The sequence below is a fragment of the Lichenostomus cassidix genome, chromosome 8 (genome assembly GCF_008360975.1).
Source record: "Lichenostomus cassidix isolate B80296 chromosome 8, HeHo_3.0, whole genome shotgun sequence".
In the NCBI taxonomy this organism is placed as follows: Eukaryota; Metazoa; Chordata; class Aves; order Passeriformes; family Meliphagidae; genus Lichenostomus; species Lichenostomus cassidix.
In genome coordinates this window covers 8,707,794-8,723,292 of record NC_139489.1, presented here as the reverse complement: position 1 = coordinate 8,723,292, position 15,499 = coordinate 8,707,794, and the positions used below count along the sequence as shown (strand labels likewise).

At 38.3% G+C, this 15,499-nt stretch overlaps 1 protein-coding gene across 7 annotated transcripts in view; it reads left to right on the top strand.

The window, feature by feature from the left end:
• MAST2 (microtubule associated serine/threonine kinase 2) overlaps positions 1-15,499 on the top strand; it is a 185,366-nt gene that overhangs the window by 67,838 nt on the left and 102,029 nt on the right. For all 7 annotated transcript variants that reach the window (XM_085067704.1, XM_085067702.1, XM_085067712.1 and 4 more), the window contains one exon: positions 11,644-11,675. In XM_085067704.1, coding sequence (XP_084923830.1) covers positions 11,644-11,675 — 32 coding nt within the window. The remainder of the gene's footprint in view (positions 1-11,643; positions 11,676-15,499) is intronic.

Sequence of the window (15,499 nt, the reverse complement as noted above, 5' to 3'; positions counted from 1 at the left end):
TCCGTTAGTAAACTCTTTCATTGAAATGAAAAATAACAGTTATCAAATAATTTGAATTCAGAGGAGAATGAAATTAATTCAGCTTTTGTGTATGCACTGAATGATTTTGCAGGATCATTTCAATGCTTTTTCTAATCCTTTGTTCTGGCTGCTGAAGTTGCACTTCTGTTGTGAGAATTTGTGAGCACCAGTACAGCTTTTAGTAGCCCTGCCCAAGAGAAAACATTGTGGAAATAGGGATTGAGGAGTTAAACATCTAAGGGAAATAAACCAAGAATTTTATTGATTAAAAAGACAAATTACCATACCAAGGAGCATGGGTAGATGGTTGCTACCAGGAAGTGAAACCTTGAGTTATTTCTTCACAGATGGTCACTAAACTTTCATCTTTTCAGTTATGTCTTTGCAATTTGGTCCCTCTCAAAAAATACAACAAGTTCAGTGAAAAGTCTCATTAGGTGGTTTTCTTCATTAGTTATCATCATAAAAGTTAAGTGTTTTATCATCCACAGCAAACATTCTTTGTATAGAAAGTCCTCTAACTCACATGGCAGCACATCAAAACGGGAACTTCTACTCTGAGAAAAGCTGTTGAGTTGGGGCTGATTCTTAGTGGGGTGGGATAGGGAAAAGAAAATTACAACAAAACTTCAAAAAAAAAAAAAACCAGTGGGAAGGCTTGTGCAGAAGTATAGACCTGGTTTTTAGGTGCTTTCACTACTTTTGTACTTAAATATTTCAATGTACTGAAGCTTTTTGCCTGTTAGATGGTTTGCAGTTTCCATGCTGCTTTTTCTTTCCCATATGAGCAGCTCTTTTTGTAGCTTTTATGAAATAGCTACCAGAGAGGCACAGATTTGGCTCTGGTATTTGAGTTCTCCTATAGTACATTACAGACATTGAGTTAAAAACAATGTATTAAAGACTTTCTGGCTCCCCAGAAGCTATTCTGAGCTGAATGCTTTAATCATGCATTGAATTCAACCTGAAAGTCTGAACAAGGCCATTGATTAGACTTGCTGTTTTGAGATCTGTCAAGTTGAGGAAAAGCCCTTTCCCAAATCCCCTTTGAAGAAGGAGACTGTTCAGTGACAATTGGTATGAATTTTCAGGTCTTGCAAAGTCTTTGGAAATTTCTTCTGCACCCATAAATGCAAACAGGAATATACCTTAAAACCTGAGTTTGAAGCCAACAGCTGAATTAAAAAGAATCTTGCAGTTTCTTCTAAAAGGAATAGAGAATGAAGAGGAACATACAGAAGAGAAATTACAGTACAGACAGTCCTGAGCACCTGCAGGGCTTTTCCTGGTGATGAAGTCAGTGTTTGGTCTAATTTGGTATGGTAAAGGACAGAAGACAGAAGTTTTAGATATTGATTAATACCTTTCGTCTTGATATATTTTCAAGAGGGTCCATATTTATAATTTAAAAGCAACAGAAAGAGAATCCTAGCCAGAACATGTCCTTGTAATAGAATCAGCTGTTTCTGTCAGTCCATTACAGAGCACACTAATCGCCCATCAGAACTAAAAGTCATTAGGCACAGTCTGCAGTTTCTCAAATCTGTGCTTTGGGAGTGAATGCCTGTATTTTACCAGTACTCTAATTGGGGATGAATTTTCCCTTACTCTAAAACAGATCTCTTGGCACTGAGTAAACCTGAATTATCCAACTGTATTAAATGTAGGGTTGTTCATAAATAAATCTGTGAAGGATGCTTAGATATATCCCATGCTTTTTCATAGGAGAAATCTGAGTGATCCAAAAACTTCAGTTCACTTGACATTTGCAGAATTTATGATATACTTGAAGAACAGGGCTGGATGTGGTTATTTAAAAATATGCCAAGGGATGAGGTTGGTCAGTTCCTATGGCTCCCAGCTCACCTGTCTTTCATTTTGAAAGCAATAAATGCTGCTTTTGTGATATATATTCTGCCTCCTGTAAGCCTGAAGATTGTCTTACATACACCAGTAGAAAACTTTGCCCACATTGGGTTTGATCTGTAAATTAATAATGGATTTGGCTTAGCACCACTTTGCAATTTTCCATTTTTTGTTCTATCTTAGAGCATTGTCACATGTGAACATGACAGGCACTGTTGTACCCTTGAAATTAATATAAGATTAAGCTTTAAAATTAGAGTTGAATTGGTGATTATTACAGTTCTGTCTCACCAAATCTGAGAGGACCATTTAATTGCTTTTTTCTAGTATATTTTTTGTCTTTATGATTAATTTAAATATGCTTAAGCAGAAAAAAAAGCAACAAAAAAACTTGTTTGAAAGTATGTGAGAAAGATGATAGGAAAGCATGTTGCAATTTAATGTTTGGTTTTTTCACTGAAATTATTGTTTTTTAGAACTAAAAATAAAATATTTGTGGTATAAAGGTTTTGTATTATAGTTCTGAAATGAGTCATGCTAGGTGTGTAACCATTTTATTTATCTAGGGGGTGAATATCTCTTCCTGTACACATAATATGTGTAAATATCAAATATCTGTGGCTTTTGCTTTTGTTGTAAAAAAATATTTATTTTTTGGGAATGAAGCAACAGAGCCCTTTCTTTCATCACTTTTGTCAAGGGTTTATGTTCCAGTTTGGAGCCCAGCAGGCATAAGCAATATCAGACACTATTCACATTTGAGGGCAGAAAGAAGTTAAAATTCTGTTGTCTGCTTACAAAGGTGTAAATACTGTCTGGCATCTGATTATTCCAAATTTTCACATGGTGCTCAGCATGTGGATTTCTTCATTAAGTGGATGATGGCCTGTAACTATTCCTTTGCAAAAAATGATCAGAGCACCCTGTCTGTCCCTCCTTCCGTGTTTTTGTGAGAAGCAGTGATTTGAGAGGGGTAGGCTGAAGTGCCTCATGTAGCTTAGCTAAGCAATGGAAAATTACATCTGCTTGTTCTGTAAATAATGTCCAGTCAGAGCAGATGTAATTAACTACTGAACTTAATGGATGCCTCGTGAGGTTACTGATGCTATCAGTCATAAACTAGATGAAGGCAAGGGAGCTTTATTTGCTTGGAATTCCTTTTAGGACTAATTACTAAATATCTTTAAAATTGATTGCTTATGCTTTCAATTTCTGAGAGTGTTTTCCCATGATCTATGTGGCATGGACTTGATGCAGCTTTAAGGAAGGATGCCTCTTTATTGTTGAGGCTTTTTGAGAAACTAAAGAGTTTTTCTTCCCTGGGACTTTCTCCCAAAGCTTTGTTATTAGGAAACTTGTCCTTATTTTAGGGCTGCCCAAGCTGTCCAACTGTCTGGCAGCACTGGTCTGACACATTTTTCTTTTTGTCTAAATTAATTGAGAAATAGACAATTGCAGAGATGAAATTCTGTTGCTGGGTCACAAGTCATGGCCTAACATTGACAAAGCAGTTGGAGACATGGGGAGTGCCTCTCAAAAACAGCCACTAGATTTAATTTCTGCCTGTTTGCTTTCAAACACTTTACAACTGGGGAGTCAGTGAGAAACCAACCTGGCAGAATAGGCAGAACCCTTTGGACTGGTGGGAGACCTGCTGCTGGTGTTAACACTGAACTGACCATGTATCTTTTCTTGCTTCAACTGCAGTGTGGAACAATGTCCAATTTCTTTTAATATAACATCCAATGTATTTCAATATAATTTTTGGGGATAACTGTTGATTTTTGCTCATGGTCTGTATTAACAGTGCACTGAATGGAATTTTTATGAAATGCACATTGTTTTATATAACTTTTATGTAGGATGAAACAGAAAGGTTCTGAACTCACCAAAATTTTGTTGATTATTCAGTTTTAAGGGATATTTAAAGAGTTTTATGAGTCAAGTTGGTTGTCAGGTAGCCTTGAGGACAGTTAATTCATGTAGAAACAACCTTTTAAGGAGTAGATGCATGTATAGTAGAAATGTCAACTGACTTAATCATAGATTAATATTAGTATGAGCCTACAAGGGAGAGAATAAAACTGGATTTGTTTATTTGTAATGCTCTTGGCATTTTTAGCAGCTGTGGCTGTTTCCTTGTGATCACTGCATGCCCAGTCTTGAAGGAATTTTTGGTGCAAGTCAAGACAGAGTAATTTTAAGACCAGCTTCTAACAATAGCATTACAACTGCAGTCCTGTATGGCTCTGAGATGAGACTCTTTTCTGCATTTTCCAAAATTTTGCAGAACGTGACCTTTTGACTTAAATTTCTGAAAGTGGCGCCGTCTGGCAAAATGAAAGAGAATTTTGAACAGTTGCTCACATTATCTTGGATGACTGTTCAGTGCTGGGCAGGCTCTTTCACACATCAGGAATCTGCTTCATGGCCTTGTAAAACTAGAATTAAGTAATGAGAAAGATTAATGAGCTGTCTAAGCTGTGTGCTTTATTACTCTCAGTGTTCCTTCGCCCTTAGGCTAATTTGTGAAAAAATATATAAGGAAGATTTGGAGCATTTATTATTGGTGTTATTTCTCAGGTTTTAAAGTATAACCTTGTATTTACAGAGGACTATCATGTGTTTTACTTTGTTGATCCACACAGCCATTTTGGGTTACTGCTATTGTTTAATTCAGGGAATAAGTTATCATAATGGTCTTCTGGAGCTACTGCTGTTGTAATTTATGGATTGTCTGTTAGGAGAGCAAATTCATAATTTTTCTTCTGTGCTGCTTTTTTTCTATGCTCCTGCACCACATCTAGGACTCTGGGTTGCAAAATTCAAGCTGTAATATTTAAATTTACTTTTTCCTGCAAGTGAAATCACACCTTAAAAACATTGTCTTTTATATGCTCTGTAACATTTAAAGGTAAGTTTGGCAAGTGAACTTGAAGAGGGCTGCTGCTATGGTTGGTTTTATTTTTGAGCCTTGAGGAAAACAATCAAGTTAATAGTAAATTAGTTTGCTGATGTCTAAGGATTGAACAGCTGAGTTACTGTATCCCTATTATTGTGACCAGAGTTCTTAGAGGTCGTCTCAATTTTTCAGAAACCGCTGACTGTTTAACCCCAGCTGAAAAGCTTGGGTTTGAATATGAAACTAGCAATTGTCTTTCCTGTGGAAAGGAAGAGACTGCTGCTTGACTGAAGGCATGAAATCAGAATGACCCTGTGCTCCTGGTCCTGAGAAACAGAGCTGGGAACGAATCCTGGGGAGGAAATGAGTTGGAGGACTGCAAGTCCCTCCGTGCTCTGGCTGCTGAGGGATGTGTGGGTGCCACCCTGCCCACTCAGCCCTGGCAGCTGGCTTTTCCTGGGGCTGGGCAGCTCTTCATTCATCCCTTGGGAATGTGGTTTGCATCCATTGTTTTTATTGCCATCCGCCTGTCCAAGCCATGACGTGTGGTTTCAGTCCTGTTACCATAAGCAATTTCAGTGTGGTCCATGGTGCACTGTGTAATGTTGTATTTTGGGATGGAAAATATGATGTAATGTACAAAATATGGAGTAGACACTCCGGCTTGCTAAAATACATATATTATATATTCACATGGGAGTGGGCACTGAAAATATTCTGAGGAAAGTGTGAATTCTTGCCTGTTTTCAGATGTATTCTGGAATTATTTTAGGTCAAGTAACCAAAACCCATAATCTTATGGAAAGCCCTGAGGTTAAGTGATATGAAAGGTTAGTGAGAAGCTTTTGGTCACATATATTCTTGACAGGTTAATGCACAGATGTGACCTGGATCCTTAGCTTTGCTTACCAAGGAATAACTTTCTGTTGTCCTGCCAGAAGGGCTGGTGGGGGAGGGAAAATAATTTGCTGTGTTTGAGAATTTTGCTTAAAGTTTAAAGGGCTTTTAGCTTTATTTCCTTCTGCAGCAACTCTAATTTGAAATAAATCCAAAGGCTTTTTATTTTGCTGACTAGTAAGGGATTTCTAAGCTGAAGAGAAAAGAAAGACTGGAAGATCTAAAAGCATGAAATGCATCATTGGCTGATTCGTGACCTGTGGGTTGGGTGACTGATATATACTGAATATTTAGAGAAATAGGGCTGCCTGTTAGTTAAACAGCTGAGGGTTTTTTCCCCATTTGGTTTTATATGTTAGAATACTTCACAAATGGCATTTTTACTGATGCAACTTCTGTTGAGATAGAAAATGAATGGACACAATAATTTAATTTTGCTTTGAACTTATGTGTTTAGGGTAGCACTGGGTGAACAGATAACACTGTTGACTATTCTAGTGTCACACACCTTTTTCTAGAGGCTGTGGCACTTTGTCACCATATAGATGAGATTTCTTAGGAAAGGGTGGTTCTAGGCAGTTTGGCTAGTACTGGGAATATAGGGAGGTGCCATGGGACTAAGCTATCCATGGCATTTCAGAATTTGTGGCAGACATAAATTCAGCAGAGTGCAGAGAAAGGTCTGGGAATGAAACCCTGTGTCCTCTGAATATTTTGAATGGTATTGGCAAGAGGCTGGGTATTCATTTTCTGTATTTTAAGTGTCTCTGTAGCTAGGCAGATGATCTAACAGTACGATCCTGAATTTAGTTTCTGAAAAGTCAGTAAATTATAGAAAATATCTGCAGCATGTTCCATAGGTTCATCTGACCTTCAATTCAGATACGGTTTTAGTGTTGCTGTTTAAAATTCTTCACTGATGAGTTTGGGAAACAAGTTCAGATGTAATCATCTCTAGAAAGAGAAATTGAGAAGTGCTGTTTTTAATAACCATTCACAGTGATATGGTGAAAAGAAGGAAATTATTTTTCCTGACAGATTCTGATAGGAGAAAGAAAAGCTTAGCATGGGGCTTTTTTTTTTTTTTTTAATCACCATGAAAAATTCCTTCCTGTTAATCTGATGGATGGATTACAGTTTGTCCTTGCACGGCCAGGTTGTACTTTCCATCAGAACTGGAGATTCCAACCCTCATTATATCATTTCTGTAATGCAAATGGTTATGTATAGAAGGAGATTTAATTAATCCCCTGCTGGTTGGTAGTATACCCTAAAGCAAACATAGTCAGCAAAGGAAAAAAAATTAAAACATGAGTGCATGGTACCAGGTCACTGACTGTCAGTGGAATTTCATCATCTGTGAAATATTAACTTATTAACTGAAATGTATTTACTCTTATAGCTGTAAAAATATTTGTCTATTGTCCCAACTGGTATGATAGTGAGCTACCTTGCAAGGGAGCCAAGGTCAAAGGCAATCTCAGGAATCATGCTGTCTGCTCTGGCAAAAATATGGAACATCCTGTGTGGCAATGGTTCTCATTTTAATTTGCAAGGACTCCATTTAAGCTGCCATCAGTGCAGGCTCCAGAATCCAACTTTGCCTGTGGGTCTGTGCCATATGCGCAGATACATATTCAAGGACAAATTACAAGACTGAGAGAAAGTGACAAATTTGAGTGATGGGTTCCTGTTTTTTCACACTTTTATAACGTAACGTATCTGCTGGAACGGTGTGGGTTGTATTGTAGGTCAATGAACAAATAGATTTCCAGACTTTATTTCTGCTCCATATTGTGTGCACACACCTATGCAAAAAGCCAGCACTCTTGCTGCTGCCTGAAACATTCCTGTTTTCAGATGCAGTGTCTGTGTATAAAAGATCACAACTGAATAAATTTTTCAATATCTATGTGCTAAACAATATATTTTGCAAACAGAAAAATGATGTTTAAAATGGCTGGTATTTTTTCTCTTTTAGCCTTCTTGCTGCCTCTAAAATGAGGATCTAGTCCTATTTGTGAAACCTCTTCTGTAGCATGATATGGTGTTCAGCTGATTTTATAGCCTCATGATTGAGGTGATGAACTTAAGATAAAAGGAAATATAAGGAGCTCTTTTGAAGGCAGATATTTGAATCAGCTTTTTATAAATTCTGGGATGCTGAATTTCTTTCTCAAGGTTCCTTTTAACTGCTTGTCTGAAAATCTGCTGCTTCTTTTGTCATGTGGAGATCAAGTTGCATGTTTAATAATTATGGCTTGAAATGTGGAACTGATACAAAAAATTAACTTTCAGAACAGTCTGTTCTTGTCATTTGGGTACTGCAAGATTTAATACACTCCTTATTTTTTAGAATCTGTGAAAGTAGTTCTTTATTTCCACTTCTGAAAGTTCTTTGTGAATAATGTGCACCAATATTTTAGAATGTTCTTACGCTATTTAGCACTTCACATAAATCAAATATAAATGTAAGCCTCTATTTTGAGGGTTATATTGTTGACCTAGAGAGCAGGTGGCATGGAGGCTGGCTGGAGTAATAATGGTAATATAAATATAGCTACTGGCAGCACAAGTGCTCATGGAGGCAGATGTGCTGTCAGAAGGGGCAGTTTGGAATCTTGTGGGTTCATGTGTTGTTCTCATCAGAAGGGTGGTCTTAAATGAAAAATGTCCTTCAGGATAAACTAGCATATTGAAAGGATTGCAGCTGCACCCTGTAAATAGTGTTTCAGAGCAAGCAGTCACAGCTCAGCACTCTTTTATTAGTTATCTCACCTCTTAAAATGTGGTTTATTTTTTCAGGATACATGGACATGTAATGCCAAACTTCTTTGTGGTGTGAGTGGAAACCAGTTAAATCATACCACCTACCTCATAATTGACTAACTAAAGCATTTAATCTCTACTATAAATGATTCTGAGTAGACTTTAACCTTTACTTGTGCTTGTGAAATGCTGTTGGACTTTTCTCTTACATTTTTCATAATTATTGAATCACTGTTTTTGTGGTGTTACTTCCTATGTTTGAAACTGCCCTATCATTTTAAGACATAAACTCTCAGTTGGTCCAGTTGCACACCTTGAAGTGTTGAGTTGTCTTAAGACCCAGCCGAATCTCGACCCTGTGAGTGTATCCCTATCTTTGGGAGGCATTTTCATTGTCCACTCAATTCCCCAGAGAGCTGCAGTGTCCTCCTGGCAGTGGACATCCTCAAATAAGTGCCTGGAAATAGCTCATCGGTTGTCTGCAGTCTGCTCCCTCCTTCCTTCCATCTCCAGGTATTTTCTGGCTGGGATGTCACTTTTCCACACACGAACTTGCTGGTGATTTGGGAGAAGCAAAGCTCATAATCACTCTGCTTGTGGTTGTTTAAGATCCAGCTCTGGTGCTTTTGTTTGGGCCCCACCATTCATGGTCTGTTTTGGGGGATTACAGGGGCTGTTACCAGCTTTGGAGAGGCAGAAAAGGGCAAAGAGCTGGGAAGGTGCATTGTCATTTCTCCAGAGGACTGGAAAAGTGCTGCAGAGGCCAGAACGTGGCAGGCTGTGTGGCTGCTAGGGTTTGTGAAGGGGATTTTGAGACTAACATGAAATGAGGCATAGTGGAACAACAGGTATAAAAATTGATTGTTTTGATTGTGCTCTTTGTTGTCAAGACCACAGAGGTATTAAATGTGAACTGCTGCCTATTGATTCCACAGCTGCACTGTATTTGTCAAGGTGGAGGTGCAGAATGAAGACAATTCCTCTATGGATAGGATAATATTTCAATTGCATTGAGATGTCATCTGCTAGGACTTTCTTCCTTCCTTATTTGGAAACTCAGTTTCCAAGGGATGCTTTCAGGAACAAAGCCCAAGGCAGTCATCTTTCTAATCTTGCATGCATTTAATCCTGAATTACCTGCATTATAGGAAGTATTAAAGGTCATATTGTTTGAGTAAAACAAGCGTTCAGTAAAGGAAAGGATTTGTCCATTCCTGTTCCTGGACCGTGTTCTTGTGATGTATGTCTGGTAATTTTAAGTCACAATTATCGAAGAGCTGTGCTGCTGCAAGGGAGTGTTCTCTCTTTAAATGACTTTTCAGCTTTAATGACTAGAGCAAAGCTTGTAAAAATGAGCCCTGAAAGTTAAAAAACTAGGAGGTAGTTAGAGAGATTTAAAGGTCACTGTTTTGCTTTTTCATCCAGTACCATGAAATTCCAGAGCTTTATAGATTTCTTCTAAAAATTTCTGGGGCTGACTGTGTTGGAATAAACAGAAATACGTCATTTGAATAGAAAAAACGCCTTTTGCCAAGAGGTGCCATCTTCTTGAAAAAGCATAAATTAAATACAGCTGCTCATATGATGAAAGAGATGTATATGGATGTCTAAGTAACATACTATCTAGACAAGCAGAATAATGTATAATACCTATATCTTACCTGCTTTTTTATTCATTTGCAGTGGCAAAAAGCTGTCCTTGCTACGTAGGCTTGCAGTTGGAAACTAATTCTTTCTAACAAATGAGTGGAAGAAGTACCTTTCTTAGAATATAAACCACACAACCTGTTATAGATGCTAATGATTTATTATCTTACGCACTTGAAGTGTTTTGATTAGATCTTGACAAGTTTGTCTGACGACAGGAATTTATTTCTCCATCCTGTAAGCTGTCAGCCTTGTGATAATTCACACATGGAATTTGCTTGGTACTGTTAAACTGTAATGAAATTTCAAATTATGGAGAACTCATACTTGAAAAGAATAACAGCATGTATGGGTTATTTGTTTATTAGTTTTTACTGGCTGTAACTTTTCAATATCTTTGAAAAACTTTTAAGTCAAATCCCATGTATGATCAGACCACTCACTGCCTGTCAATAACATTGTTAGTCATGTCAGTCAGCACAGACACTGTAACTAAAGATAGAAAAAAGATTACCTTACCAGATTTTATGGATTTAATACTTTTCCTATTGATTGTTTTGGGTTTTTTGCCCAGTATTCAGTGAAAACACGGATTTTTTTTTTTTTCTTAAAAGGGATGAGAAACACATCCCGTAGACCAGTTCCCTCACAGGCAGCTGGTATTGGCTGTGCTGGCGCTTGCTGGGATCAGCCGAGGATGAGCACAGCTCGTCCGAGGTTCCGCCCATCCCGATGTTTTAAGGATAAAATCACAGATTTGGGGCTGCGGCGGGGCCGGGGCGGCGGCCGCGGCTGCCATCTGGCGGTGCCCGGCGGGAGTGCAGCCCCGGGAGCCGGGCGGGGCCGCGAACTGCGGAGAGATGCGCTGTGTCCAGCGCTGGGCAGTGCGGAGAGATGCGCTGTGTCCAGCGCCGGGCAGTGCGGAGGGATGCGCTGGGCTGTCGACTGAAATAAAATCCATAAAATCCCCCGTCTTGCCTTTGCTTGTGCTGCTGAAATGCAAAATGCTGCTGAGCAGTGGGAGTTCTGTTTGGCCTCGGATTTTTTGTGATAATACATAACACAACTAACGTGTATGTTAAAATAAAAAACAACACCCAAACCACCCCCAAAAATCCACTCTATTGCATTAATTCCTCCTTTTGGTGAGAGTGTGAGACCAGACTGCGGCAGCTGCAGGCACACCACGTTCCACACTTCTGGAAGTGGTTCGGTCTGATGCTGATGAGGTATGTAGGACAGAATTAATTACTGCCTTATCTGTGCTCAGGCTTGAATTTCAAAGTTATGTTTGCTCTGTTGAGTGCTTATGATTTTTTGACTACAAAGGCAATGATTGTTTAGGCAAAATGAGCAACTTTTGTACCCCAGACTGTGCATTGTGAATGTGTAGCACCAGTGCTGTGCAGTTCTATACTGAGCATGCGCTGGGACATGGCCAGCTCTTTATTCATTTCACATCACTCATTTAATGATTAATAAATTAGTAATATATATTAAAAAGTAAAATTAACGCATGGTTTTCATTTTTTTTTTTCCAGAAAGAGCTCAGTCTCCCCAGAAGAGGAAGCTTGTAAGTATAATTATTCTTTATTCATCTCTTGGTTTGTTTTGAACATAGATAGCTGTTCAGTTGTGGAAGTAATTTAGATGGGCAGATGCTCTGTTTTCTCTCTTGGCATTTTCAAGAATCTGTCATGGACTTGGAAACAGCTAGCTTGGATTTCTCTGAGACTGAGGCCTCTATTCATTTCCTTAAGTGTAGTAGGAAAAGCAGTGGTAGTGTAAGCTTACTTCTAATTACCAGCTCGAGCTGATCCTGATATGGAAGTAGCTGTGGTGTTGAGTGTTGCCACTCAGACATCGCTGAAGTGACTCCAGAGAAGTCACTGATTATTTATGTGACATGGACAACTTTGATCACTGCTCTTCAAACAGTCTGTTGACAGAAGTCTAAGCACACAGCTCCTGGGCCATGCAGGTCAGGTGTGTGTGGAGCAGGCAGCCTGATAGAGGTATTTCCATAAAGTAGCACATGTCAGGAAAAGTAGACTTTTAAAACTGGGATTTAAACAAACAGCAATTTTAAAAAATGCATTATGATGCTTAAAGAATTTTAGTGAACTAACTTGTGTTTCAGTGATATTATAAGAGCTTAGCTTCTGCTGTGCTTACAGATTTATGGTGGAAGAAATTGCATTATTGATTGTATTATATAAGAGAGAAAGCTTTTGTACTGCCTGCTATTGCATTATGATTTAAAATTGTTTCCCAAAGCTTGTGGACTACAGACACAGAGCTCACAAAAGCTTATAACCTTTCTTCCTCAGGTTTCTGGTTCTAATGAGAAATGATTTTCAGTCTTTCAGTGTAAGCTATCTCCTTTGTATAAGAAACAGTGTTTGGAAAATGCTGTGTTGAGCCAGTGATTCAGGGCCGAACAATACAGTGGATCAAAAGGTCTTTTTTTAAAAGTGGGGCATGACCAGACCTTTTTGTTTCGTTCATATGACAATGATAAACCAGTCAGGGAGTTATTTAAAGAACATGAAGCACTGACTGGTTTTGGTTTTTTTTTAACCAGTATGCCTCAAGGGCTGGCTTAACGAGATTTGAGAGATATCTGAGACAGGTGGTGTTCATCATTTGAAGATTATGAAGGTTCTTTGATCAAATAGTGGAGCAGTGAGTTACCAGTAAGTTTTTTGGTAAATGTAACTTAGATATTTTTGCACAAAACTTTTGGAATTGAAATTGAGGATGCCAGAGATATTCCAGCTCGTTCCAGCATGGAGGTGGGTATGACACAAGACTACTCATGTATTTTCATTTGAGATATCTAAGATACAAATGAAGTGCTTCAAATGTGTAGTGTTTTAGTTACTGGTAACTAAATCAAGTGACTGAATATTTTATTTCTGTATTACTTAACTCCTGCAATTTTCATTACTTCACTTTAGTTTTCTTCCACAAGTGAGTGCCTTTTAAGCTGTCATTATGTGAAGAAATTTAGCAAGAAGAACTGTGCCAAGAAGATCCAGGCCATAAATTTTAAGCACAAGGTTGCAGCTTTTAGTGAGACTAAAAATCTGTGAAGAATTGAAGTGTCTTAGTTGCCTGTGTTATCCAGCTGATTATTTGATTGTAGTTTCTGGAATTACAGATTCTGTGGTCAAGTCAAGTACCAAGTGTAGTCAAGAACCAGATGATTTCTTGTTGTTTGAGAAGTTTGACTGTTCATGAAGTCAGTAGTGCATTGTGGCAGACATGGAGCTGTGTTGATGCTGTAATATGAATTGTACAGGCTCACTGAAAAGGGTCTTATGGAGTTGATCTACATGATCTTGCATATCCCAGTATCAGAGTGCCTACTTGATTTTTAAAAAAATCCTCTTCGTTTTTGAATTAGAAATTAGAGAAATTTATATCAAGGAAATAATTATATGCATATAAAAATATGCTTATACTACGTATACATTTGTTCAACCATTCTCACAAAAAGGATGGCATTACAACTGTAGGCTCTTCTCAGTTCTTCTGGAGGCTTTTCCTCTGCTTGAATCAACAGTAAACCCTGTAAATAAAAATAAATTCTGAAGATAAAATTTATTCTGGAAAGCTGCTGCTGTGCTGTGGCTGATGAGTAGGGATAGTTATGGGTGTAGCCATGTCCTGATTCATTGACTGTCAGCCATTGACTTTTGTTCACCGACAGAGGCAGAAGCAGAAATGGACAGGAGGATGAAGTACCTGGCTTGGAGCCAGAAACCCTCAAGAGGTGCATCCATTTTCTGCACAAACTCCAGCCTTTGCAGCAGCTCAGTAGCAATTGTACTATATACGAACATCAGCCATTCAGCATTTTTCTGTGTGCTAGTCTGGAGGTTGGGGTGCACTTCCTACTGTAAAAAAAATCATATTTGGGGAGTAATAATTATTTACTGCTAAATGGAAAAGGATGAGCTATTCCTGACAATGCTTCTAACTTTTTCTTTGTTTGACTCTCAATGCTTCATATTTCCTGGGTCAGTGTGAGTAATTTCTGTTCTATTGCAGGAACTGATTGTAGGCAGGGAGAGCAACCATTGCCATGCTTGTTTGTGCTGAGGAAAAGGAGTGGAGTTTCATGTCTCACTGTTTTTGTCAGGAAAACATGAGAAATTTTGTCACCTAAAGAAGGTCTTGGGTAGAAGCTGAAGAGAAGGAATGGTGGGATGGAGCCTGTGGAGTCTGGTGATGAGTGTTGATGACTGTTTCCATATTAGCAGAAGGAAACCCAGGCACTGTAAAGGATGGCTTTGCACTTGAATATCTTGCAATCTTAATTTTGAAATAATCAGCACAGAGTGAGCAGACATGTAAAACAGATGGGGGAATTGTATGCAGGGTGACATTAAGAGAAATGCCTTATAATTTAGATACCATTTTGTTGTTAATGTGCTGAAAGTGTTTGTGTTTCTGTAGGGGGTTATGTTTAATGCACTAAAGGAAATCATATTCAGCTGAATTGTAGGCTGCTAAGAGTTTGAATAGTTAGAGAACAGGAATAAGTAGTTATATTTTGTCTCTGGTGTGGTTCAATAATAAGAGTTCAAAGTTTTCCTTTAATGAATTATGCATACAAATGTATTGGTTATGTTTTTCCCCATGCTTTGTTCACAAAAGAAATAATTACCATTCATGAATATTTTCTTTAGTTTCAAATAGCGAATATGGAGTGATAGACTCAAACTTTGATCTGCAGCCTATTAGTCGAAGTGGTTTAATTACTTTCAGCCATTATCCTGTTCTGTTCTCTGTACAGAGATTGGGTTTTGTATTGTTGGCTGCAGCTCTCACATGGTTTTGCTGTGCACCTGCACGTGAATCACACTAGAGATGTTCCAGACGTGAAAGGACAAAGGTGGGGACTTTGCAGCAGGAGGAGGCCTTTGGTGAAGCACCTCTGTGAGTTCTTGTGCTTAAAACCAGTTCAGCATCCAGAGGACCAAGCTGCAAACTGCAGTTTTTATTTTGTCTGTAGGATGCACAGCACCAGCCTGAAGCTCACTATTGCTTCTGGTTGCCCCCTTGGCTGATCAGTAGTCTGTAAATCCAGCTGGGGTTGCCCTTGAGCCATCTGGTTTCTTGTTCAGTATCCCAATAATAATAAATTAATAATAAATTCAATGCTTTATAGTATGACCTTCACTGGTTTGTTCAGCCTTTTTAATGAAAAATTTGTGTTTCTAATGGTTTCTCATGGTTTCTAAGGCAGGGTTAATGGTGTGGGTTGCTGTAATTTTTGTGCTATCTAAATGTAAAATTTTCTAAAAAGAAAATATGCTTTTCCCATATTATATCCAAATTTGAAAAGAGTAATTTCCTCAGCAAACTAAATTTGCTAAACCAGTTTCT